Source organism: Mauremys mutica, chromosome 1, assembly GCF_020497125.1.
Source record: "Mauremys mutica isolate MM-2020 ecotype Southern chromosome 1, ASM2049712v1, whole genome shotgun sequence".
Classification (NCBI taxonomy): domain Eukaryota; kingdom Metazoa; phylum Chordata; order Testudines; family Geoemydidae; genus Mauremys; species Mauremys mutica.
This window is the reverse complement of record NC_059072.1, coordinates 250,456,045-250,483,836: the sequence shown is the minus strand read 5'-3', so window position 1 is coordinate 250,483,836 and position 27,792 is coordinate 250,456,045. Positions and strand designations below refer to the sequence as shown.

Below are 27,792 nucleotides of genomic sequence, written 5' to 3'. Positions count from 1 at the left end.
AAGAGATAGGAAACAAAAGGTAGGAATAAATGGTCAGTTTTCAGAATGCATAGAGGTAAATAGTGGTGTCCCCCAGAGGTCTGTACTGCGCCCCATCCTATTCAGCATATTCATAAATGATCTGGAAAAAGGGGTAAACAGCGAGATGGCAAAATGTGCAGATAATACAAAACTACTCAAGATAGTTAAGTCCCAGGCAGACTGCAAAGAGCTACAAAAGGATCTCTCAAAACTGGGTGACTGGGCAACAAAATGGCAGCTGAAATTCAGTGTTGATAAATGCAAATAATGCACATTGGAAAATAAAATCCCAACTATACATATAAAATGATGAGGTCTAAATTAGCTGTTACCACTCAAGAAAGAGATCTTGGAGACATTGTGGATAGTTCTCTGAAAAGATCCACTCAATGTTTAGCGACAGTCAAAAAAGTGAACGGAATGTTGGGAATCGTTAAGAAAGGCATAGATAATAAGACAGAAAATATCATATTGCCTCTAAATCCATGGTACGCCCACATCTTGAATACTGCGTGCAGATGTGGTCACCACATCTCAAAAAAGATATATTGGAATTGGAAAAGATTCAGAAAAGGGCAACAAAAATTATTAGGGTTCTGGAATGGCTGCCGTATGAGGAGAGATTAATAAGACTGAGACTTTTCAGCTTGGAAAAGAGATGACTAATGGGGGATAGGATTGAGGTCTATAAAATCATGACTGGTGTGGAGAAAGTAAATAAGGAAGTGTTATTTACTCCTTCTCATTACACAAGAACTAGGGGTCACCAAGTGAAATTAATAGGCAGCAGGTTTAAAACAATCAAAAGGAAGTACTTTTTCACATGGCACACAATCAACCTGTGGAACTCCTTGCCAGAGGATGTTGTGAAGGCCAAGACTATAAAAGCGTTCAAAAAATAACTGATAAATTCATGGAGGATAGGTCCATCAATGGCTATTAGCCAGGATAGCCAGGGATGGTGTCCCTAGCCTCTTGTTTGCCAGAAGCTGGGAATGGGCGACAGGATGGATCACTTGATGATTACCTGTTCTGTTCATTCCCTCTGGAGCACCTGGCATTGGCCACTGTCGGAAGAAAGATATTGGGCAAGATGGACCTTTGGTCTGATCCCGTATGGCTGTTCTTATGTCTTATCTGAGATTTTGCTCATAGCTTGTTTTTGTGGTAGAACACTGTGGTGCCACTAGATTACCTGGTAGACAAAATAAGTTCTCTCTCACTAACTAACTAGCTCTGTTTTGCTCTGCCCACAAATTTTTAAACTCAAATAAACATTTGTATACAATAATGCAGAATGTTTTGGGTTTGCATAGTAAGTTTTCAGTGTGCTACTATGAAGAGATCTGAATACAAGACTCACGCCTGGTTCTTCACTCCACAGACAGTAGGAATGGATAGTACTGCGGAGGAGGAAGTGTTTCTGAGTCACTTTGCAGTGCCACTCCTGGATGGTTTATCCCACCTTTGTGGGAAGGAGGGGGAAATTGGGCAATAATCTAAATAGGCTTGAGAGGGACGACATACCACCACTGGGGAAATGTGTAAGTTGAAAGCATAGCAAACAACGGATAATAAATTGCAATATTTTATTCAACAGGTAGTGGCAGTGAAATCCAGTTTCTCTCAGAAGCTCAAGATGACCCCCAGAAAAGAAGGCCTGACATCAAGAAAGCCAAGTTATTGCTTGGTTGGGAACCTGTGGTATGTAAAGCTGAATTAATAGTGTCACATGTAAACCTGTGGTTTTTCTGATGATTGTCTTGCCTTTATAAAAGAAGATATCCTGCAGTTATTAGAGCATCTTAAAGAGCTAGGGGAAGTGGAGGAAAGAATTCCAAGGGCAATTATTGTAAAGGTTATAAAGTGCCTTGAGTCTTACATGGACACTCAATAAATGTGTATCGGGGGAAGTTCTATGACCTGTGTTGTGCAGGAGGTCAGACTAGATCAGGGGTTGGCAACCTCTGGCAAGCGGCTCCTGGCGGGCTGGGCCAGTTTGTTTACCTGCCGCATCGGCAGATTCGGCTGACCATGGCTCCCATTGGCCGCGGTCCACCATCGCAGGCCAATGGGGGTGGCAGGAAGCCGCAGCCAGCACTTCCCTCGGCCCGCACTGCTTCTCGCCACCCCCATTGGCCTGGGACGGCAAACTGCGGCCAGTGGGAGCCGCAATTGGCCGAACCTGCCAACGCAGCAGGTGAACAAACTGGCCCAGCCCACCAGGGTGCTTACCCTGGCGAGCCACGTGCCAGAGGTTGACGACCCCTGAAATAAGGCACAAAGACACTGATACACAGAAGAAAGAGACTTCCTTATTATCCTAAGAATCATGTGTGTTGATATTTATTTTCTTGTCTGCACTGCGAGAATTTCCTTACAAAACAGTTTGGACTGGAGAACTTCAGTCATTCTCTTCTTGGTGCTGGGATTTGTGACCACTGTGTGAAATGATAATATTCACAAATCATAACACTGAAAATCAGAGAGAATAGTGTTTGCCCATTTCAAATCTTTCCACAAGTGAACTCCTAAATAAACTAAGCTAGCTCTAGGAGAACTTTGGGCTTGTTGCAGAAATGAATGGGTGAGGCTATGTGGCCTGTATTGTATGGGAGGTCAGACAAGGTGACCACAGTGGTCCCTTCTGGCCTTAAAAGCTATGAAACTCTGTCTCCATAAGAAAATGACAACACAGTTATGGACTAAATAGATGAGAACTATTATTAAAATAAATTCCACATCTATTTTCCAGCTTCATCAGGTTGTAAGGTATCTATATTTAGGTGCTCATTAGTATCCGTTGGGATCTGAACACTTCTCTGCCTCGTTTGATTAAGCTCTGCTTGTTTTCTACCTACACTCTTTCTAATTATTTTTTAATCAAAAATCCCCAGTTTAATTTTGATGGGACTGCATAGTTTACACTTCAGTACCTAGCTCAGGGATCGGCAACCTCTGGCACACGGCTCGCCAAGGTAAGCACCCTGGCGGGCCGGGCCAGTTTGCTTACCTGCCACGTCGGCAGGTTCGGTGGACCGCGGCTCCCACTGGCCATGGTTTGCCGCTCCAGGCCAATGGGGGCAGCGGGAAGCGATGCGGGCCAAGGGATGTGCTGGCCGCAGCTTCCCATCACCTCCACTGGCCTGGGACGGCGAACTGCCGCCAGTGGGAGCCGCAATCGGCCGAACCTGCCCATGCAAACTGGCCCGGCCCGCCAGGGTGCTTATCCTGGCGAGCCGCGTGCCAGAGGTTGCCGACCCCTGGATTAGGTGATCACAGGTCCCTGGCCTTAAAATCTATCAACCTATGAAATATGTGACAAAGCATTGTAATAAAAATTAACCTCATTCATATAAGAGCTCATACCAAGACAATAGTCCTTCATATGCCTGTCGTATACCTGGGAATGCGTGGTACGTAATGAATTACCCCTCCACTTATCCTGTTGTTAAAGAGAAATTAGCTTTTATTATGTGGATGTTGTTCAATACAAAATGAATTAAAACATTTAAGGGTTGAGGTTTTTAAGATCCTTTTAAAGATATGCAAATGTTACTGCACTTATCAGGTTTAATCTAGTCACTAGGGAGGATTGTGAGGAATAGCAGAAGAACCCAGTAAAAACTAGGTAGTTGGACAAAGCGGTAGTATACTAACAATGGAATTTTGAGGACCCGCTCGGGTTGGCCTGCCTCTGCTCCCATTGAAGTTAATGGGAGTTTTATCATTGACTTCAGTGAGAACAGATTTAACCTTTTGAAATTCCACCCTGAATTTGCCATAGACAAAAATAATGTAATACATATTGGAAGAATTAATTAAGCTACTTGTTCAGTGTGGTTCAGAATTAGTTGTATATGCTCTTTGGTAAAGGTGGGGGAGATCTGGGATTTATTGTAGGCAGCAGTGAAATTTGCTTAATAGAAGTTGCTGTCCAAAAAAGCTTTTAAATACTTGTGGTGCATTAAGAGGCTGGGAATAATACAGATAGTATTGTAATACCATTGTATCACTCAGTGATGTGTACTCTTTCTTGAATACCTCCCTTCTGCACACACTGACTCATCGCCCTTTCTTAAGAAAGGCCTCCCAAGCCGGCATTACACAGTCTTTTCTCCCGCATTACCTTGTGGCTAGCTGGCCACACTACACGGAGCCACTCGAGTGGCCAGGACAAGTGTTACAACCTGGCCTTGATTCTTAAGCCTTGATTTCACTAGCGTATTTGCTGGGAAACTGTTTTAAAAACAACAGTGCTGCTGGAAAACAGATACTGGTTCTAGGGTAGGTGCACCATTAATGGCTACAAACCCTTCAACCTTTCATGACCCAGCCCCCTTCGTCCCTGCCTGAATGGAATCCCTAGAAATTAGCCAATACTCTGGTGATACTAGCATAAAGATTTGCTGTTTTCCCAAGAATTAAGGTCTGCAAAGTGAAGTACATCTGTGATTGATACTGAGCTGAATGATGAAACACCCTGGTTACATTTCACTCACACACATGCCATTGAGCATAGCTGAAAGCAAGAGCTTAGTTTACCACGGGGAGAAAGGGCTTAGTTTAGGCTATTTCTTAGTGGACCAATTTAAAGAAGTATTGTACTTTAAACCTTGTTAGGCCTCGCCATTTACACAGATTATCTAGAGGATGTTCTCTTAATGTAATTCAAAACAAGCCAAAAACCATTCTTTTTCCTCTTTTGTTCCTTACAAACATATTAAGCAATTCTCCAAGTTTGTATTTGGGCATAAACTGGGTTAAGTGTTACTGCCTGGTACGAAATGTGGTATTTCCAGACTGAGTTGACTGTTTCTAATTTAATGAATGATCGCTAGATATTACAGTGATGGGTGCATTAGAAATGCATAGACAGACTGTAACCAGTGGGTGGGGCTCTGTATTTTTATTGATAAAGAAGTAAAAGATTTCAAAGCAGTGTTTTCATAGCTTAGAAGATAACCACAATAATGCACTATTAGAGAGTAGCCAGAATCTTAGGCTGATGTGACCATCTCTTCTTTCTTTAAACAGGTCCCTTTGGAAGAAGGTTTAAATAAAGCAATTCACTACTTTCGTAAAGAACTTGAATATCAGGCAAACAATCAATATATCCCCAAACCGAAACCTGCAAGGATAAAAAAAGGAAGAACAAGACATAACTGAAAACAGTTACATTGGACAGGAGATTCCCTACTTTACATTTGACAGGATGTAATTTTTTTCTTTTTTTAAAGAGAGACTTAACAGGTATCATGAAGAACAAACTGGAATTTCATTCTGAAGCTTGCTTTAAAGAAGTGGATGTGCCTAAAAATTAAAAAAAAAAAAACTGCAAATCTTGCCTTGCACTTTTTAAATCTGTCTTTTTATGTAAAATAGAGTAGAAAAATCTTTGAGTATCTTCAAGTTTTATATCTTGCTGTGAGATCATTTGTTGTGACTGTCTTTGACAGTTTTATTTACTGGTTTCTTTGTGAAGCTGAAGATGAATATAAACGGGATGGGATATGCCAATTTATTTATAAAATGGGTACTATAAATGAGACGTTATACTATGCATAAGAGAAAAAGCTAGCAGTATTGTCAGGTGAGTGAAACACTGGCATTTAGTATATAGGGTATAAAAGAATTCTGTATGAGAGCTTTATGTATTCTTTAAATCAGAGTTTTTTCAGAGGTTTAGTTTTAGTTGCACACTTGAATTTGGACTATTTTCATTGATTATCATGGATAAGGATATTTTAAATTGCTACTGTGTTGTGCGTACTCTGGGTGGGGGAAGGTTAATGTATTATTGGTTACCAGTGGTTGAATATGCTATTTTAATAAAATATGGAAAGTTCTACTTGCAGATTTCAGTTTTTCAATTAAAATAGTTCTTTAGTTTGTGTTTTATCTGTACATATCGCAAATGTTAATTTTTAAAAAATCCATAATCAGTTATTAAAAACAAGTCATCCTGTTTGAAGGCCAATAATGAGAATTTTTCACTTTTCAAATCACATTTCTTTTTTAAATGATTCTTGGGAAAAGGCTCTAAGATGCTCATTTAAAAAAAAAAAAACCCTCAGGTTATTATAATTAAGGCTTATGTCATTGTTTGCATTAGACCCAGATTGTCACAATGCAGAAGTGTAAGATACCTTTAAAACATAAAATAGAACTTTAGCATCCCCGACATGAGGGAAATCATGTATTTTATTTAGAAACAAAACTTTCTATTGATTTTTTACCAGGAAATACACACAGCTGTACTGACTAACTATGGTCTTGTCACAGGAACCTAAATCTCCTCATCTCCCACTTGTTGGATATCTGCACTTATTGCAACTGTCTGGTGTTGGAAAACATAGGCCTAGATTTTTTTAAAGATATTGAGGCATTCCTCTGCTCAGAGTTTCAAAGCCTAAGTCTCATTGAAAGTCAGTGGAACTTAAGCACCTAAGTCCATTTTGAAAATGGGACTTAGCTGTCTAAATCCCCTGGACTTCGCCACACTGAGCAGAGGAATGCCCAAAAACCTTTAAAAATCAGGCCTGTGGTCCGGCCCTCAAAAGCTGACATTCTGTCGGCACTGTAAACCAACAAGCATGCTTCCTGATGGTGTAGAAAAAAGAAATGATAAAAGTCCACTTTCAAGAATGGCCACAGAATGTCTCAATGGTTTGCTATTAAAGATGTTAGGTTTGCTCACTACCTAGTCTGTCTTCATAAGGGGATGAGAATTAGAAGAGGTCTGTCTTGTGCTTTTGTAACTCAGTGGTTCGTGTGTGTTGTCCTCAGTGCTTGATCTGCAGAGAAGATTAGTGTGTTACAGCTCTCTAGCTCAAGCTGTAAACTTTTGCTTTTAGCTCTGGAGGGCCCTGGTTCAATCCCCTGTCTCTGCCAAAATGACATCCTTCACACTTGCTCAAAAACAAAATCTTGAGATTGTAGCAGTAACAATAGATTTGAAAAAACAGTAGCTTTGTGATGGTTAGTGGCTTAATGGTAGTTTCAAATCAGCATTATAGTGCTGATGATTAATACTGAAATTCAGGTGTAATTTCAGGTTGTTTACGCAGGACTTGACAGAGCTGGCGCCTGTGAGATAGAGTACATGGGGCTGCTTGTGATCCCCCTATATTTGTGTGACATTACACACATCCTCAGTAGGTGGAATGGGGAGAGCTGTTAGAGAGAAGCCTGAGCAAAGACTCATCAGTGGAAGGAAGATGCCAGACCTAATAAGATTGGAGGTTGGGAAATCTGGAGATTTTAGGTAAATGCAGGCATGCCCTACTTTGCATATCTCAGTATGGATGACCTCATGCTGTGTTATTTGCTGAAGTTCTTTGTTTTCTATGCCTACTCCCAGATCTCACTGCAGTGTCAGGTGCACCAAGCAGAGGCATGCCATAAAGCTCACTGTTGCCAGACTTGAGGTGCCTTTAAATCCTAAGTGAAACTGAAACCTCTAAACTGAAATAAAATGGTGGGTTATTTTCAAGTATCATTCGCTGACAGTCTGATGGGATTTCTGGTGTCAGACTCCATAGCCACTAAGGAAGGGAGTGAGGAGCCCAGACACCACAGTGAGGGTGAGAAATGAGCACGCCCTCGCCAAATCAAGAAAAAATGCATGTTGCTTTTCCTACAGGCTCCAGGCAGAAGGAGCCCTGCTGTTCCTGCTTCCTTCCAGGAGAGAATCTTTGCAGGGTTATTTCAAATCCTCCTGCTCAGCTCTCCAATAACTAGGATCAGAGGGGCTGTCCCGAGGCCTTGTTCTGCCATTGCTGTGTGCCCTGCTCCTTTTTTCCTCACAGCTGTGGCTCCTGTTTTGAAACCCCTGCAGCACACACGGAGTGTGAGCCATGCTGTCCCAACACTCACCAGAGGGGTTATTGAGAACTCTCATGATTTTTATTGTGACTGTGATATTTGGGCTTTTTAAGGGTTCTCACAGCTTTCTGATTTCTGCCTTCAGTCTTGAACCATTTTGCCGTTATCTAAAATGGCTGCCATCTCCGAACACTGTTAATGGGACCAAGTCACAGGCTACCTTCAACAAGATGGCAACTATTTCCCTACAGGCTTTGTTAGTGAAAGTGAGGCTTCCCCCAGCAAAGATGGCTGTTTTTTTTCACACTATTTGCAATGGGGCTGAAGCCAGGCTGCTCTCAGGAAAAACGATGGTCCTTTAATCATCACATGAGGACCTGACTGGGTACAGGGGAATGTGATGATGCAGGGCATGAATTTGGGAAGGAGCAGCAGAAAAGGATGGGTGTTTGGAAACAGGACAATAATATCAGACCTGTCAAGTGTCATTCCTATATACCTGGTAAAATCTCATGCATTTTCAGAGAGAGACTCCTGCACAAAATACACCCTGCAATCTAGGGAAAGATGCACTGAGATATAAGCCAACAGCTGATGAGTTAAATAATAATAATTAATAAATAATAATTGGAGATAGGTATATCTCCTAGAACTGGAAGGGACCTTGAAAGGTCATCAAGTCTAGCCCCCTGCCTTCACTAGCAGGACCAAGTACTGATTTTTGCCCCAGCTCTTCCAATGACTGCTACGAATATTTGTGTACTTCGCAAATATTCTTAACCAAATCTTCCATGCACCCTACCCGAGGGAAAGTGTAACGATGTACAACTAAGATAACAGAGAGGCTGGATATGGTCACTGCAGGCACGATCAGAAGTAGAACTCTGTAGCGGCTAGATCACATAGAGATTTAAGATCTGCACCTTCAAGCTCAGATGGGAGAGGTCCATGCTTTTAGAGCCAGAAATCTGAGTACATTCCCTGTTAATACTTTACATCTATGGACTGACCGTTTCTCAGGGAGGATAATTTGCTTTTCTCCACCAGCTACTACTATAGCAAAAAAGGAAGAGTTCTGTGCTGCATCTCCATGTTGTAGCTCAAACATAATTCATGCATGACCCATGGGGGGGAGGGAGAGATTAGTGTGAGGAACCTGGGATAATTTAAATATACTTTAATGTGAACTATAGTTGTATCAATGTATTAATATTTGTTGCATTCTGGTTAGTGGGAACTGTCCCTTTAAGAATAGGATGCAGCGATTAGGATAAGGTTTGTTTGAACATGACTGAGTAGGGTGGAAGAGAGGATACTTGTGTGTGCAGAGTGCAAGTTCCTGCCGCAATGGATTCCAAAAAGGTTGGAACTTTATTAAATAAACACATCTTTGCAGAAAACAAGCTTCACTCATGAAGGCGTAAATATGAGCAATTACTAGGAGACTTCGTGTCTCCATTTCAGTTTTCACATCTTAAAAATACACACTTTGCTTTAATTGGCCGACTCGGGAAGGAGGCCAAAACTGGCATTGGCCCCAGATACTAAACTACCCCTGTTATCCCTACAGAAAGTGTGTGGGATCTCTTCTGCTTCCCAGGGCTCAGAAGTGCTGGGTGGGGGGAGCCTTACCTCCTACTGTGTGTGCTGTAGATAAACAGGAATTCATTCACCAAGGCTGCATGTGCATTTCAGTAACACACAGGTTTTTTTACAAAAACAAACTAATTTTACAGCTGAAGTTTGAATCCAAAATGGTTGCACACGAATTGGGAGTGGAACAATTCCTCCCAAAGGTGAACTGGTAGAAGAGAGGTGATAAATGTGGTGGGCCTAAAATCATGGTCCCGGTTTATGCTGCTGGCTCCACTCCCACCCCCAGCCTCTGCCCCTTTAGCCCTGTCTGCATCCCCTGCCCTCCCGGAGCCACCGTCCTGCTTCTAGCCCCAGCGCTGGGGGCCGTGTACAGGGATAGGGGGGGGGCGCAGCTCCCCCACTCTAAAAAGTGTTCCGGAGCCACTGCACCTATGTGGGAAGATTGCAAAAGTATAAGTGAGTTAGTGCAGGACTGCACATATTTTTCAACCTCAGCGACACCAGAGAGGCTAGGACTGTTGAGGGGAAGGTCATGTCTAACCCTCCATTTGCTGGGGTTGCTGTCTTTCCCTGGAAATTCACGCTGCTACTCAGGAGCCCATGAGAAAAGTGTCTGAAATTGGGACTCTCCTGGGGAAAAGGAGAAGGTTTATTGGGTCTGAGAAGGCTGCCTAGCCTGGAGGAGGGGAGCATGAGTCCTGGTAGAATGATTTGAACTGGCAGTTGCTGCTGCTCAGGAGTCCCCTTGTCCTGGGCCCCTGGGCTCTGCAGGTGCAGGGGGGCTCTCTGTAACATCTTCCTGCACCTTGGAGGCCCAGAGAGCCACAGAGAGGAAAGGAAGCTGTGCAGTATGAGCTGGCCCAGGTGTTTTGAAGAGGAGGTTGGGAGTAGAGCTGGGGGGATAATTGATTTTTTTTTTCTTCCTCTTCAGTTCAGTGGCAAAACAGAAACATCTGAAACATGTTTTGTGCTGGGTCACCCTGAAATGACAATTTGGTGTTGATTCTTGCCAAAGCAGCAAAAACAACAAAATGTTTCTAGTTGGATTAAAAAAAAATCTTTTAAAGCTAATTCTAGCTAAATTCAAAACAAAAATGTTTCATTCTGTTTTTCTGTTTGTTTTTGTTTTCATTCTCCTCTGCCCTCACCCCTTTTTCCTTTTGGCTGAAATGTCTTGTCCTGAATTTGCAAACAGTTTCAGTTGACCCAAAATTGCATATTTTTTTTTTTAAAAATAATGTTGCCCAGCTGTATTTGGGAGCCTGCCTTTGTGTGTGAGGGAGAAGTAGACAGGCAGTTGCTGAAAATGTTTCTCTGTACATGTGGCAGGGGATGTATTTAACAGTCACTATAGGAATGTTCATTATTAGCGGTCTCCTTTGAAAAAGAAATGAGATCACGCAGGCATTTTGTACACTTTCTCAGAAAATTGGTAGGACCACCGCTTGGTCTGAATTACTGATTCAGCATGCAGGAATGTGACCTTGTCAGGTCTTGAAACATTAAAAGCTGGCTCACAGCCAAACTGTTCATATTCTTTAGGAGCTTTCACTGTACACTGACCGCTTTTCCATTTTATAAGGACAGCTCTGTGATTTCAACGGCCACGAGGGCCAGGCATGTTGTTCTCTAGAACACTTAAGGAACTGCCTGAAGAGATCTCTGAGCCTTTAGCAATTATCTTTACGAACTCATGGAGGATGGGAGCGATCCCAGAGGACTGGCAAAGGGAAAACATAGTACCTATGTGCCAAAAGGGGAATAAGCACAATTCGGGGAATGATAGACCAGTCAGCTTAACTCTGTTGCTTAGAAAGATAATGGAGCAAAGCAACTAGGAGAAAAGAAGGCGATAAAGAGCAGTCAACATGGATTTGTCAAGAACAAATTATGTCAAACCAATCTAACATCCTTTGACAGGGTAACAAGCCTTGTGGGGAAGCAGAAGATGTGATATATCGTAGTAAGGCGCTTGATACTGCCTCATGTGACCTTCTGATAATATAGCCTAGATGAACCTACTAGAAAATGGATGTACAACTGGTTGGCAAAGCATACACTGAAAGTAATCACCAATGGTTCACAATCAAGCTGGAAGGGTATATGAACTATCCACTGGCAGGAATTTGTCCTGGGTCTGGTTCTATTTGATATCTTCATAAATGATTTAGATAATAGCATAGTGAATACACATATAACGTTTGCACACTGTACCAAGATGGGAGGAGTTGCAAGCACTTTGGAGGGTAGGATTACAGAGAAGGGCAACAAAAAGGATTGAGGTATAGAACAGCTTCCTTATGAGGAGAGATTAAAAAGATTGGACTTTTCAGCTTGGAAAAGAGACAGCTAAGGGGGGGGATATCAGAGATTTTTAAAAATTGAGATTGGTGTGGAGAAAAGGAATAAGAAAATGTTATTTACTCCTTCACATAATACAAGAACCAGGAGTCACCCAATGAAATTAATAGGAAGCAGGTTAAAACAAACAAAAGGAAATACTACTTCACACAATGCCCAGTCAACCTGTGCAACTTGTTGCCAGGGATGTTGTGAAGGCCAAACCTATAACAGGGTTAAAAAAAGAACTGGAAAAGTTCATGGAGGATAGGTCCATCAATGGATATTAACGCAAACAGTCAGGGATGGAACACCCTGCTCTGAGAAACGCTAGCCTCTGTTGTCAGAAGCTTGAGTGGACAACAGGATCACTCGATGATTGTGTGTTCTGTTCATTACCTCTGAAGCACCTGGTATTGGCCACTGTCAGAAGACAGGATACGGGGCTGGATGGGCCATTGGTCTGGCCCAGTATGGGTGGGTTTTTTTCTTATGTAGGGTAATTGATAGTGTTCTCTTTAACTGCTGAGGACAGCACAAGAAGTAATGGGCTTAAATTGCAGCAAGGGAGATTTAAACATTATGGAAAACTTCCGAACTATTAAGTTAGCTATGCACTGGAACAAATTACCTAGGAAGGTTGTGGAAGCTCCATCACTACAGGTTTTTAAGAACAGGTTAGCCAAACACCTGTCAAGGCTGAGCTAGGTACTTAGTGTGATGTTGCACTCCATATGTTTTATGGAAATATGTTTATAAGTGTGAATATGATGTAACTAAAATATGCTTCATGCAAAAGGTCTCTTGTAAGGTATCATTACAAAGCTTATGATCTACTGAGTGTGTTCATCCTATTTGTTTGCATGTATTATTTCTGTGTCTGGAGTTAGGAGGATAAGATATAAACGTGTATTACTGATGTAAACATGTTAAGTGGAAGCCATTAAAGGTACTTCAGATCAATGAACTGTGAATGGGTTTGTTTACCTGCAAGCCTTCCTATGTACGCATCTTCCAGCTACTAGGTAATGAAGAGGGAGGTTTTACGGTGACATGTGATCATGTCACCTGAACTGGAATCCATCTTAAACCTGGTGCTTTTCCATTTAGAAGGAAGGGTTGGAACACAGAGAGAGCTAAAGGATTCCCGCCTTGTGTCAAAGCTATAAAAGAGGGTGGAACAGAACAAAGGGGGCTGCCAGTCATGAGAATTCTGCTAGTTACCACCTGAGCTGGAACTAACAAGAACTGTACTAGGGGAAAGGATTGGGCCCAGACCAGGAAGAAGTCTAGTCTGTGAAAGAAGCTTATTGGAACATCTCTAAGGGTGAGATTTACCTGTAGTCAGTTTCTTAATGTCTTAGGCTTAGTCTTGGGTGTTTTGTTTTATTTTGCTTGGTAACTAACTTTGTTCTGTCTGTTATTACTGGAAAACACTTAAATCCTACTTTTATACTTAATAAAATCAGTTTTGTTTATTAGTAAACCCAGAGTAAATGATTAATACCTGGGGGAGCAAACAGCTGTGCATATCTCTCTATCAGTGTTATAGAGGGCAAACAATTTGAGTTTACCCTATATAAGCTTTATACAGAGTAAAACAGATTTATTTGGGATTTGGATCCCATGGGGAACTGGGTGTCTGGGTGCTGGAGATAGGTGACTTGCTGAGCAGTTATTGGTTAAAGTCTGCAGCTTTTGGGGGCATGGACCAGACCTGGGTCTGTGTTGCAGCAGGCTCATGTGTCTGGCTCAACAAGACAGGGTTCTGGAGTCCCAAGCTGGCAATGGAAAACAGGCTCAGAGATAATTCCAGCACATCAGGTGACAGCCTCAATGGAGTCTCTGTGATCGAACCCGTCACATTTAGTTCTGCCTCAGTGCAGCTGGCTGGTCTAGTTGACCTATCTTGGTCACTTCCAGGCCTACATTTCTGAGATTCGCCAATGGCCTATCTATATTGTCTGCATATGAGAAGAGGGGAACATGTGGCCTCTTGTTAGCTGTTTTTTCTGGCCAGAACCATTTTGGAGACATTTACATAAATAACTTTGAGGATTTTCATAGACTTATAGTATTAAAATAAGTTGTTATATATGTAGTTTAAAACCCTTTCTAAAAACCAAAGCTTTTATCTCAGGAAGAAAAAGGGGGCAGTATAGTGCCTTTTTGGTTTAAATTGGTGTCAAAAGAGGTTCCGAAAGAACGTGTAATATTTTTGTAATTGTTGACAATGTTTCCTTGCACTGAATGTTGAGGTCTGAAATTTTAGGGGGGAAATCACCAACTTTACTTGAGTGTTCTAAAGCCCTGCTGATTTTTAGCAGGGACACAGAAGGGTGAGAAAAGCTTCCAAAACTAGCATTTTTCACTCATGTAAGACATGGTGTCAAGAGAAGCCTACTTAATGCAGTGTAAAATGGTAGCTGAGGCCTTGTCTACATGAGAAAGTGAAACTAAATTTAGTTAAATTGGTGTAACTGACTGGGAGCCTATGTGCAAACGATCCAAAACATAAAAGGAAACATTTTGTGTGTGTAAGTATAGCCAGTTTTCATCTGCATAAAAGCAGGTGGGGCCAGGTGCAAAGCAAAACTAGCATTTTTAAAAATCTGTTTCCATCTCCAAGCATCTGCCTCCAGAGTGCATCCCTGCACTAGTGTAGTGCTTGGGCTGCTGGGTGGTTCTCCATCTCACTACATCAGCTGGGGTTGGCTGCGGACAGAAGATAAGTAATGGGTAAGGCTTAGGAGATATGATAGCTGGCATGGAGACATAGTTATGCACGGTGTTGGACATTCTTATTTACTTCAAGCCCCAGTTTGCTACAAGTTCCTGACTGGATTTACAGAACGTGTCTTCCTGTTCATCAGCCTGACCCCCTCCCCCAGTGTCAATATTCTGAGGCCACCTCTGACTCCTCCATTTACATCAACCTTTATACTCATTCTGAAACTCCTCATGTCTTTGAGGGTGTCCTCTTAGATTCATTTAAACCCTAATAAAGGCTTCCCATAGGGCCACACTGAGGAAAAAAGAATGCAGCCCCAGCCCATTTTCAACTAACGACACAAAAGCTGGGCCTAGGGTTGGGTTGCATCACAAAACCCCTCTGTGCTCTGCTGAGTCCTGGATGTTTTTCTTCATTAACTTGCTACCCCCTTCATTCAGACACAATTTTTTGATCATAGCTTTATGTTCCCTTTTAATAGCATAATGTGATCGTATCCAGGCTGCACTTCCCATGACCACGGCAGAGGCCACTGTCTGGTGCTATTTCACCACTATTAATTTCATGAGACAATATATTTTATACCTGATTATATAGCGATGGAGAGACCCTTCAAACATCTATTATTTTTGTATTCCCATAACTTTAAAATAGCTCCTTTGGTAATTTTATGCCAAGTTTCAGCCCAGGTTAAACTTTTACAGCCAAGTTGTAAAGGACGCAACATGAACTATAAAAGAGCTATAATATATTTAATATATATTATGCATTAGAGGATGCTGAAAATGGAAATGCATGGAAAGGACCCATAAAGATGTTTAAATTTGAGGAAACAGTTTTTCCTCTAAAAGTGTGGGATTTATTTACAGTATTGACACAGACCTAAATAACTGAGCACATTGAAACGCATTGTCTTATAAAATACAACAAAACTGGGTGAAATCATGGAATTAGACAATCAGTTTTTAAGAATGAGTAAAAAGCCCTTGAAAATGTAATCCTTAATAATGCAGTGCTTTGAAATGGTCAGCTATTGCAAACTCTACCCAAGAAATGGAAAAATGCTTATTTTACCAAAAGACTTTAATTCTAACACTTATACATAGTGTACTATTAAGTAATTATAGAAGCCCATTCCAAATAGGCTTTTGTGCTAGACAGTTTCTTTCTTCTCCTTGTTTATAACAAATGGCTACTATAAAAAAAAGAGGGTAGAGGGAGAGAGAGAATGTGTGTTAGTGAGGCTAGGGCTTAGCTCAATCCGATACAGACATACAATTTTAGTTACAGTAGAATAAATGAGGTTAATAATCATCATAGTTGACATTTGCTCCATGCCTGAAGGTGTGTGGGTTTCGGGGCCCAATAGGTGCATCTTCATCAAAATGGTCCTGGTAGTAGCCTCCATAATATTCATTGCCACCACGTCGCAGGTTTGTCCAGTAGGAGACGTCATCTTCAAATTTCTGCAAACAAAAGACGAGAAAGAATCAACTTGTATTCTAAAGCCACAATCATTTTGTAAAAAAGGAAAACAATGTAATGGGTTCTTCTGGTTTGTTTTAGGAATGTTAAGCCTTTGCTTATTTGAAAAAAGTAGGCTTTTAAAAAAAATCATTTGGCCTTCCAAAATTAGTGCAGCAAACGGTCCACACAGTCATGGAAGTCTAGCTGTAGTACAACTGCTCTGTGCCAATTCAACCTCATCAAAAACATTCCAAGAAGCCAAGAATTTAACATCTATAACTTTATTTTTTACCTCTTCTTTATGCTAGAGCTGGGACTGTGTCACTATAAATATGTCTATTCCCCACTTTCAGTGATCTCTCAATTACAGCTTTGTGCAATATGCAGAGGAACTGGAACTCTCAGTTCCACTCTAACATTCCTACAAATTAACTATTTCTCTGGAAAGGAGGCTTGTCAAATGCCTTCAAATAGTACACACTTCTCTTTAAACTTTTTAATTAACTTAAAACTTAGCTATTTAGGCATCTAACTTCCATTGAGTTCTAAAGAAGTTAGGTGCCCAAATACCTTTAGTGCTCATGCAAATTAGAAAGTTACAGCACTGATCAAAGCTGGATGTACTGTAGGTCTGTGATCTAAAAGCCTCCCACCACAACTGCCAATGTTCTAGCCGGTATTCAAATTCCTGCCTCTTCTGAGAAGAACGCCAACCATGCTAAACTATGAGTGGATTTGTGATTTGTCCAAACACCCAAAAGTAATAGACTGAGACCACGATGCTCATTTCAACACTGGTAACTTTGTTTGGTGTATGTCTCTCTCTCATCCACACACTTCCATATAAACCAGATGACAATTTCATTAAATTGAAGCTCAACGGGATTCAAAAATTTTGGAACATGTTTTCTTTATATAATTTTTTCTGAACAGGGTTTTAAATCAAGCTATCAAAATAACTACTGGGTTTGCATTTATACATCACAATTCTCTATTTTCAAAAGGTACGAGAGTGTCAAACTTGTGAAAAAAAGAAATAAGCCACTTTCTCATTGATATGTATTCTTAGTATCACTATATTTGGACACATACTGAAGTCCCCATTACTACGGGCAAGACTAGTACTCACGGCTTCATCAAAGCCCAAGTAGAGGAATTGCTGATACCACTGCTGCACATCGGGTTGAGTCCTGTCCCACAGTTGGCGCTTCTGGCGTTTCAGGCTGCTTAAGAACTCCTTGGCCGTGTTTTCTTTTACTGACACCTCTGTCTTAGCTGGTGCCAGAGCTGAAATGAAGTCCCCAAATGACATGGCAGTAACTTTTTGATCAACCCAAAATGTATTAGCCTAGTTATGCCTTTAGCAACAAGTCACCACCTTCATGCTTGGCTTACCTATGCACGCACTAGTAACAACAGAGTTGTAATAATAACAGACATAATCAATCAAATAAAATAGACATTGTCAGTTTACTTCATTCTGGATTTTGCCCATGTCTCTCCCTCAGCCCCTTTCCCCTACCTGCTGGATTTTCCATCAGCTATCCTTGCCCAGAAGCTATACACTAAACAAGGACTGATGAAACTACTGCATACTATGAGTTGTGTTCCACTCTGAGGAGAGATGCTGAAACATCATAGCTCCATGTTGTTATAAGGGGGAGGGGAAACGAAAAGACATGCAAAGCAAAACACATTTTTAACCGAGCCTTAAGGCACTAGGATAAACACCAACAACTCAAATTCGTATTTTTTTCAATCTTAAATCAGTGGTGTAGTCATGTGAAAATAGTACTTTAGATCTTGAGTTCTATTACTTTTTAGTCTACTCATAGAAAGTGGGAGTTGGGCTGGATTTAATGGACAGCAGAGTACAGTGCTTTCCAGACTGTGAGACGTGGCTACAAAAGGTTCAAGGGTGAGTATGAGTGTCTGAGAAATTTATAGCAATATGACTGTTCTTGTTTTTTCTAATTAAGAAAAAAAAATGTGATTTATCTATGGGTCTGCATCTTATCCTGTTGCTTGCTGGGGCTGAGAGCAGTGTGGCCAGGTGCCCCGTTTTCGACTGGAAAGTCTGGTTGAAAAGGTGATATACCAGTCTCCTAGAACTGGAAGGGACCTTGAAAGGTCATCGAGTTCAGCCCCCTGCCTTCACTAGCAGGACCAATTTTTGCCCCAGATCCCTAAGTGGCCCCCTCAAGGATTGAACTCACAACCGTGGGTTTAGCAGGCCAATGCTCAATCTGACAGTATTTGGTCAGATCTACTGACTGGACATCCAAAGTTTGGTTACTGGAGGCAGGGTGGCACCAGATCATCATCCACTCCAGCCCCTATTCAGCCGGAGCTGCCTCCTACCTTCATCAGGTGGCTGCAGCTCTCAGCCTGCTCTGCAGGTAAGTCCCTCCTGACCAGGAGCTGGTGGGGTGGGCAGGGAAAAGCAGCAAGTGACAGGGGCAAGGGGGAAGAGGGCCTCAGGGAAAGAGGCAGGGAAGGGGCGGGGCCTCAGGGGGAGAGGTGGGGCAGGGGTGGGGCCTCAGGGAGAAGAGGCAGGACAGGGGAGGTTCTGGCACTCTTGCTGGAGGGTCCTGATTTTAAATATTACCAAGTTGGCAAGCCTAGCTGAGAGGCTCTCTATGCCCTCAGCTGCTGCAGGGAGCCTAAAGCAGAGCGATCTCTGGCTGGGGAAAGCATTCAGCAGGAAGTGTCTCAGCTGAAAGCCCCCTGCTGAAGCAAAGGGCACAGAGACGCTTCCAGTCCAGGCAGCACTAGAAGCTAGGGGAAGGGTGCTGAGGGAGTGACAGGGGCATCCAATCTTCATCCTGGAACAATTGTTACCAAGCCTGTGTGTAGTTAACATACAGCTGAAGAAGATGATGGGTTTTAATAAAGTTAAACGGGAAAGGAAGAGGTGTAGACAATACGATGATAGTTATATTATGTTTGGCTTTTCATGTTACTGCAGAAAGTTCACAGCCCCAATGTGCCATTTGTTTGCCAAGTATTAGTAAATGAAAGTCGGGGAAACTACAGAGACATATAGAAACCATAGAGCCAAAATTCATAAGGAAGCTGTGATTTTTCCCTTCAGAAAAGAAAGAATTAAAGTGGCAAAAAAATAAATAAAAAAGTCACGTCCAAAGCAGCAACTGTTCCTTAAAAGGCCTTAGAAGCAGCTTATGTTGGGGCCATACGAAGTGCAAAATGCAAACAAACATGCACCATTGATAAGAGCCTTCTAATTCCAGCAGCAATAGGCTGGTGTAGAATTATGACTGGGAAATAAAGAGCCAGGGCACTGAAAACCATTCTTATGACAAATAAAACTGTCCGCTGATGCCTTGATGACCTTGCAGAAAATGTCCAGGACCAGTTGACAGAACAGGTTAAGACGAGTCACAGACACAGCCAAAATGGCTGAGCTTCTGTGCTATGTGAGATTTATCAAAGCAGGGACAACAGTTGAAGAACTTTTCTTTTGCAAAGAAATCCCAACCCACACAAGCGGTGAGGAAATTTGCAGTTTGTTTAGGAGGTTTTACCTTCGCGTTTTTGAAGCATCAGCTTAAGTTTATTCCCTCTTGAACCATCTAGGTGAATAAAAATAAAGATTAAGTACACTCTTTAACTATGCATCTTGGACAAGAGGAAGTAAAACAGTAACTTGGAAAAAAATACAAAAGACATAACTCCTGAATAGTGTTATAACAAAGCAAGGCCCCATTAGTATCTGTCCTAGCTCCAGGTCTGACACTCAAGTGAAACGCATGCTCTGAGAAGGCCTTTATGATTCTAACATCTTTTAACAAGGGTGCTTGACAATGAAACCTAATATGTCCTTATCTCATGCAACTGGTCTATTTTTTTAGCAGATCGAGACTTCTTCCTGGTGTCAGTACCAGGATGTACCGTCCATGTTGCTGTGATAATCATGAGAAATTCTGTCACGGAATAAAAAGCATATTAGCAAGCAGACTTGGTACAATTTTCCTCTTAGCATTTCAGAACTGTAATCTTACTAAAACAATCTCTCTGTAGGAATTGTATGCCTCTTAGTCAAAAATATCAGGTGTATTCACACCCCAGCGTATTTTAATATCCTGCCTTTTAATACCCAGTGGCATTCACCACTGTTTTATAGCCTGCCCATAATGATGTAATTGTTAGGGAAAAACCTTCTCTGTTTAAAAGCAAAAAAGAAACAGGCTGCAGTATTTAATTTATGCAAATACGACTGTAATATTGGAAACTGTCAGTCCATGCACTTATTGGGTCATTTTTTCTAAGCATTTTTTTAAAATTATATCTTATGGACTTGATCCTACAGTCCCCACTCAATCAGAGTTCCTATTGACTGCAACGGGCTGGGTAAAAGCTGCAGAATTGGCCCTTATATTTAGGAGAGCTGTCATCACTGAGCTGCAAGGCAGTATGTAAATATGACAACAAAATCCATTGACTAGTCTATTTTTGTCCACTAAGACTTTTGAACTTTTCATAATCCAGTGGCAATTCAGCACAGCAAAACTCATCAAGCATTTGCATTGTTCATTTTTTATTACCTAGCTTGGCAGTACAAAGAGAACATTTAGCTAACTTATGGGTCTGAGTAATTTTACATGTTTCCTTTAGCACATCTGATTCTCAGCTTGCATAACTGGAATGCCCAGCTCCCAAACTTGTTAATTTTAAATAAGCTGATAGGAAAAAAATTTCCAAACAGACCCAGTCTTGATCCTTGAACCTTTAGACTCCTTTAGCACAGTAAAAGCTGTGTTATCCAGCACTTTACCAAAGCTCTAGAAAATGGCCTTTCTGATATCTCCCAATACAAATTAAAAGTCCAGTTGGCACGGGGGCGGCAGGCTCCCTACCTGGCTCCGTGTGGCTCCCCAGAAGCAGCAACATGTCCCTGTTGCTCCTCGGCAGAGGAATGGCCCCAGGGGCTCCATTTGCTGCCCCCACTCCACCCTTCCACAAACGCTGGCTTTGCAGCTCCCATTGGCCAGGAATCGTGGCCAATTGGAGCTTCAGGGATGGTGCCTGAAGGTGGAGGAACATGCAGAGTCACCTGGCTGCACCTTCATCTAGGAGCAGCAGGGACATGTCGCCACTTGTGGGGAGTCACCCAAGGTGAGTGCCGCCTGGATCTGGCACCCCGAAACCCCTCCTGTGCCCCAACTCCCTACCCCAAGCCACCTTCCACACCTAAACCTCCTCCCGCACCCAAACTCCCTCCCTCTGGAATATTTTACTAACCAGCACTCCCCATTCTCCCAACATGCCGGATAACAAAATTTTTACTGTACAACTTTCCTAAAATGAATACTGCCCCTGTCATCTAACATATCTCACTGAACATAAGGACAATTTTTTATAGAAAGTGAAAGTCTTAGAGCAAATGGTTGTGCCAACGAATGTGTGTGGGTGGAACCAGATTTTTTTTTCAAAGTGAAAGAGAAAAAAATTACAGTACTTTCCCATTTTTTATTCTCTGCTTAGTTTCAATTACAGCAGAGCTCTTCTAGATTTCATCATTTTTTAGTGCTGAATACTGCAAAATGAGAGGAATTTTCCCCTGGGTGAGATTGTCAGAGCCTCTGGGGTTTTTTTGCCTTCCTCTGCAGCATGAGGCACGTGTCACTTTCAGGTTTAAACTAGTGTAAATGGTGGATTCTCTGTAACTTGAAGCCTTTAAACCAGGGGTCTCAAACTCAAATGACCCCGAGGGCCGCATGAGGACTAGTGCATTGGCCCAAGGGCCGCATCACTGACACGCCCCCTTGCTGCCCCTGGCCCCACCCCCAATCCACCCCTTCCATGAGGCCCCGCCCCTGCCCTGTCTCTTCTCCACCTCCTCCCCTAAGCGCGCGCAGTTTTAATAAATATATACACTCAGTAATGCACCTCACTCAAAGGACAAAACACGCACTTAGATTTACTGCCTAAGGCTCTGGGAGGGAGTTTGGGTGGGGGAGAGGGTCTGGATGCAGGCTCTGTGCTCGATGCAGGCTCCAGGCTGCGGCAGGGGGTGGGGGTGCAGGCTTTGGGACGGAGTTTGGGGATAGGAGGGAGTGCAGGGGTGAGGGCTGTGGGGCTGAGGGTGAGGGGTACATGATGCAGGAGGGGGCTCACGGCTAGGGAAGAGGGTTGGGCTGTGGGGTGAGGGCTGTGGATGAGGGGTTCATGATGCGAGGGGGCTCAGGGCTAGGGAAGAGGGTTGGGCTGTGGGGTGAGGGCTGTGGATGAGGGGTTCATGATGCGAGGGGGCTCAGGGCTAGGGAAGAGGGTTGGGCTGTGGGGTGAGGGCTGTGGATGAGGGGTTCATGATGCAGGAGGGGGCTCAGGGCTAGGGCAGAGGTTTGGAGTGTGGGGTGAGGGCTGTGGATGAGGGGTTCATGATGTGGGGGCGCTCAGGGCTGGGGCAGAGGATTAGGGTGTGGGGGGATGAGGGGTTCATGATGTGGGGGCGCTCAGGGCTGGGGCAGAGGATTAGGGTGGGGGGGGTGAGGGCTGGCTGGGGCTGAGGATTAGGGTGCAGGGGGATGAGGGGTTCATGATGTGGGGGTGCTCAGGGCTGGGGCTGAGGATTAGGGTGCGGGGGGAATGAGGGCTCTGGCTGGGGCTGAGGGTTTGGGGTTGGAGAGGCTCAGGGTAAGGGCAGCCTGCCTTGCCAGTACTGGCGGAGGGCAGGCACTAGGACCCTGCGGCAGCAGACAGCAAATCTGCTGGGAGCCCTCCGGGCAGCAGGCAGGGGAGAGGCGCGCTGCGTTCTGTCAGGCAGGGACGCAACACAATGCGGCGGAGTGGGGGGGACACGCGGAGGGGGGGTGGCAGGCGGGGGCTGGGACCTGCTCCAGGCAGGGTCGCGGCGGCGGGGGGAGACCTGCGGTGGCTGGGGCCGATCCAGGCAGGACCCGGGGGGGGGGGCGGGAAGAGACCCAGCTCCAACTATTGCTGGAGCAGGGCGCCCAGCCCTGAATATTGCTGGGGCCCGGGCCCCACACAAGTATATAACCTGCCGCCCATGCCCCCCGGCCCGGCCCAGCCCCGGCGGGTCCCGCTTCCCTTCCCCCGGCCCGGCCCCGGCGGGTCACGCTTCCCTCCCCCTCCCCCCGGCCCGGCCCGGCCCGGCGGGTCTCGCTTCCCTTCCCCCCCCCACGGCCCGGGCCCGGCGGGTCCCGCTTTCCCCCCCCCCTTACCCGAGCGCGTCTCCGGCGAGGCCTGAGCTCCGTCCCGCTCAGAGCCGCGTGGTGAGGGGGCGGGGCTGTGAGCTCCACGCCGAGCGCAGCGCTCAGCCCAGAGCTCCCAGCCCCGCCCCCTCCCCACGCGGCTAGGATCGGGGCGGGGCTCAGGCGCTCGGACGGAGACTCGGCGCTCTATGCGCCGAGGCTCCAGGAGAGGGGCGGAGGCGGGAGCCTCCACTTTTCTCTTGGGGGCCCCTGCGGAGCTCCCCTGGGGAGCTCCGCGGGCCGCAGGGAAGAGCTCCGCGGGCCGCATGCGGCCCGCGGGCCGCATGTTTGAGACCCCTGCTTTAAACCATGATTTGAGGACTTCAGTTACTCAGCCAGAGGTTAGGGATCTGTTATAGGAGTGGGTGGGTGAGGTTCTGTGGCCTGCAATGTGGAGGAGGTCAGACATGATGATCATGATGGTCCCTTCTGGTCTTAAAGTCTCTGAGTCTATAAAGTGTGTGTTATCTATAAAACCATTAACTTCCCAGTGGGCCCTGAGCAACTGGAATGAGAGCTTTCACAATTATTCTTTCCCACTGAGATGGTAACTGGGAGGTGGGCTTGGTCATGATCATGGTCATGAATTCCCCCAAAGTTTGAGGTCAGGATCCAGTACAGTGTGTGACACTGCAATACACAAAGGGAATCCTTAACCCCAGAGAGAGGCTTTAATAACAGGAGAATTCAAAAGAGTGGGGTTACTGGGTCTCCCTCGAGCCCCCTTCCCCACTGAGCAGCCTTTCTCTGGGCACGAGCGCCCATTGCTGGGTGTCTGGGGATCATCCCAACATCCTCACCCACCTCCCTCTCCCCTGGGTTCCCGCCTGCATGGCACAGAGTGTTCCCTACAGCACCAGGTGTGCCGCGTACTCACCGGGAGCCAGGCAGACAAGCAGGAGCAGTGCGAGGGCAGCCAGGGGCAGCACCCCCCGGCAGGCCGATAGCACCATCTTGGCAGGTGGCAGCTGGAGAGGGAGGCAGCACAGCTCTTCCACCTGCAGGGAACGGACAAGAGGCGGAGGCTCAGGAGACAGCACGGCAGGGACAGGGCTGGTCTGGACCCCAGGCTATATCCCCCGGCAGCAGTTCAGTTAGCGCCTCTCCCCGGCACAGCACCCCTGCTAGGACATGGGCCGAGGGGCACCACTGGCAGCGGCCCCTGCACAGCCCAGGGTCACCGATCTGCTGGGATATGCGCAGCACAGCACCCCTGAGGCAATGGGCCTGCTCCAAGCAACCCCTCACACTGCCAGGGGCCATGGCCCTTATACCTCACAACACACCTGGGGCAATGTGTCCCTCACCCTGCCCCCAGGGGCAATGGCCCCAACAGCTCACCCTGCCCCCAGGGGCAATTGTTCCATGCCCCTCACCCTGCCCTGAGGCATAGGCCCTGTGCCCCATACCCATCATACTGTACCCTCCCTCCCCACATCATGCTGGGTGGCATTGGCCCTTCACCCCAGCTGCAATGGCCCTGGACCCCACCTGCCCTCTCTCACTGCAGAGGGGTAATGGCCATGCACCCCAAACCCCTCACACCATGTAGAGGGCAATGGCCCTGAGCCACCCACCTCTTCTCCCCACCACACACACTGCCTGGGTCCAATGGCCTTATGCCCCACCCACCCTCACCCAGGGCAGAGGGGCAATGGCCCTGCACCCCATAGAAATGGCCATATTGCTGCACCCCACACATTGCACCCAGGGGCCAACAAAGCTGTGGATCATACAGAGCCCTGCACGGGACAGTCCCCTACACTTCATGTATGTGCAGTGGCAATGAGCACCTCAAAACCAGCTGTGGCATAGCATAAGGATTAATAATTGCCACTGGTAATACACAAAAAAGAAACCTGTCCACGCTCAGGTGGCACATTAGCTAGGGAGCTAATTGTCTACCTGAGCAGCTAATACTTGGATACTGGGAGCTGTGCCCATGCTTTCACGGGTGTGTAAGAAAAAGCCAAAAATGATTTACGCACTTTAAAATCGGCTCATAAAACCCAGCGAAACCCAGTGATGAGTCAACCTGGTGATATTCAGAATAAAACAACCTCTCAGCCACGCTTGTAGCTGTTTCCATCACTTCATGTGACTCAACAAACATTCCAGGCTTCAGAGTGGCATGCACAGAACAGTGACAATCCTGGAATCTAATTATATCACTGGGTTCACTTTCTGTGGAATCTAAACATTGTGATTTAATTGTTTCTATAGCGCTTTGAGAATGGCTATAGACATTTCTAGTTAAGTGCAAATTAATTCAACACAGCCTCCCACATAGCAGTGGTAGATTTGTTTAAATAACCAGGCTTATAAAAAGGATGCATACCAGGTGTTAGGACACGTCAAAAAAAAGGCTAAAAGAGATCAAATTTGAGCCTTTAACAATTACCTGTATGAATAAAGTTACTCAGTGAGGAATCCCATTGAAAACTATTGCCTTAGATTACAAACTCCTCAGAACAGGGACTTTGTCACCCTATATATATATATATATATATATGCAAAGTGTCATACACTCCTTTAGTATTATGTAAGTAATAATACATTTTAAATTTGAAATCTTAATTCCAAAAGCAGAGGTGTGTAAGCGATTTGCAATGTGTACTACTACTACCTGCTGATCCAGATCACACCAGATATTTCTTTGCAATCATTATAATGTAAAACAGGCATGTCAGTCTGCACAATAATGCCAGACCACTAACTTTATGGAGAAATGACTAGATAAAAATGTCTGGAAGGAAATACTCAAGTCTGAGTAGGAAATTCCAATGTATAATATACAGAATCTAAAACAAGGTGAAGAACTATTGTTATAAACAAATGATACATTCAATTTATATTAGGACAATATCTAAAAATCAAACAAAATGAATTGAGCTATGTTAATATCAAAAGAAATATTTGGCTCATCAGTATGCTGTGCGCTACCCATTTTTAAAGTGAGTTCATAACCAGAGTTATTTTCAGTATAACAGTATTTAATATGCATTTCCTTGTCAAGTTTTCAAGGCTCTGATCAAAACCTACTTAATTATTCAATAAGGGAATTCTTTCTGTATGCGACAGTCTCTCTTCTGTACTGTACTTAATAGCTGTTATGTGTTAGTTTGCTCCTTTGTGATTTTGTATAATCGTTTCCATTTACGACCAGTCAACTCCGGATGTACACTTGTGCCTTCAGTATTGTACATTTTCTGGACACATTATAGCATGTTTTTTTTTAATTTTCACAAATATACCTCACTATTTTGTGTCAGCAATTCATATAGAATTAGAACTCTTGTTATATGAGATATAATAATTAAAAAAATAGACCCTGGCATAATGTTTCTGTCATTTTTCTACCTGTAAAGCCAGATCCTCCTTTGGTGTAAAATCAGATAGCACCAAATGGGTTTACACCAGCTGATCAATGGCTCTTAGACCTTTATTATTTTAAAGGGAAATTGTGGAAAAGACAAAAGTTGCCATACCATAATATTGTTACAGTTTGGGATGGAATGCCCTCTGGAGCCTAAGCACACCGCTACCTCGATATAACGCCTCGATATTACACGAATTTGGATATAACACGGGAAAGCCGTGCTCCGGGGGGGCTGGGCTGTGCACTCCGGCAGATCAAAGCAAGTTCGATATACACAGTTTCACCTATAACACGGTAAGATTTTTTGGCTCCCAAGGACAGCGTTATATTGAGGCAGAGGTGTAATTGACTTGACGTCACTTGGTTACTGAAGAAAAAAATTATATTAGTCAATGGACCAAACTAATTCCTGGGGTAACTCCATTGATTTAAATAGACTACCAGGAATTAATTTCTCCAATTATGGACCTGACCCAAAGCTCACAGAAGTCAGTGGATTTTGGATCAGGGCCTGTGTTTATCTAAATCTGCCCTCCGTGCAGGTCCTAGGTGACATATCACCTATAGCTGGTGAAAGCTCGAGGATGCTATTGGGTCTGATCTAAAGACCATTGACGTCAATGCACAGATTTCCCATGGAAAGTCTTTCGATTGACTTCACTGGTGTTTGAATGAGGCCCATTGCTCATAGTGGAGTTTTGGACAGCAACTAAGAGCTCAGGCTATGAATCTGTCATGGAGGTCACAGAGTCTGTGATTTTATAAGATCTCCATGACTCCTTGAAAATTCCAGTAAGTCAGTCCTGGGCGGTGGGGCTCGGGCTTCAGCATCTACATTGAAGTGCTCCAGCAGCACAGCTTCAGGGGTTCCGGCTCTGGCTTCAGTAAATCCATGCTGTGCTGTTTGTTGCCTGCGTCCTGTCCATGACTTTTAATAAAAATACCTGTGTCAAAATCATAGCCTTACTAATAGATAATAATATTGTCCCCCTATTCCCCCCCACACCCTGAAATGTCGTGTGTACCACAGTATACTGTACAAGATATAGACCAAACACTGTGTTTTGATCTCCATTTTAAATGTTCTTTTTTATATTTTAAGTTTGCATTGTTATTCTGGCTCTTGAACAATGAAGCCTGTACAAGCACTTATATTATGCAAAGCCCTGTCTTAAATCCCAAAATGGTTTCTAGGG

At 44.2% G+C, this 27,792-nt stretch overlaps 2 protein-coding genes across 9 annotated transcripts in view; one reads left to right on the top strand and one right to left on the bottom strand.

Moving 5' to 3' along the window:
- The window catches only part of UXS1 (UDP-glucuronate decarboxylase 1), an 87,533-nt gene extending 81,661 nt beyond the window's left edge, over nucleotides 1-5,872 (top strand). The window contains exons 14-15 of the mRNA XM_045006683.1: nucleotides 1,622-1,725; nucleotides 5,059-5,872. Coding sequence (XP_044862618.1) covers nucleotides 1,622-1,725; nucleotides 5,059-5,190 — 236 coding nt within the window. The 3' untranslated portion in view covers nucleotides 5,191-5,872. The remainder of the gene's footprint in view (nucleotides 1-1,621; nucleotides 1,726-5,058) is intronic.
- Nucleotides 5,873-15,363: 9,491 nt separating this feature from the next.
- ECRG4 (ECRG4 augurin precursor) overlaps nucleotides 15,364-27,792 on the bottom strand; it is a 69,478-nt gene continuing 57,049 nt past the window's right edge. For 7 of the 8 annotated variants that reach the window (XM_045006703.1, XM_045006693.1, XM_045006720.1 and 4 more), the window contains 4 exons: nucleotides 24,095-24,215; nucleotides 19,528-19,575; nucleotides 17,112-17,269; nucleotides 15,364-15,981 (listed from right to left, as the gene is read on the bottom strand). In XM_045006703.1, coding sequence (XP_044862638.1) covers nucleotides 15,820-15,981; nucleotides 17,112-17,269; nucleotides 19,528-19,575; nucleotides 24,095-24,215 — 489 coding nt within the window. In that variant the 3' untranslated portion in view covers nucleotides 15,364-15,819. Of the gene's footprint in view, nucleotides 15,982-17,111; nucleotides 17,270-19,527; nucleotides 19,576-24,094; nucleotides 24,216-25,205; nucleotides 25,330-27,792 lie in introns of those variants that run through there. The other variant, XM_045006730.1, reaches the window with a different exon arrangement.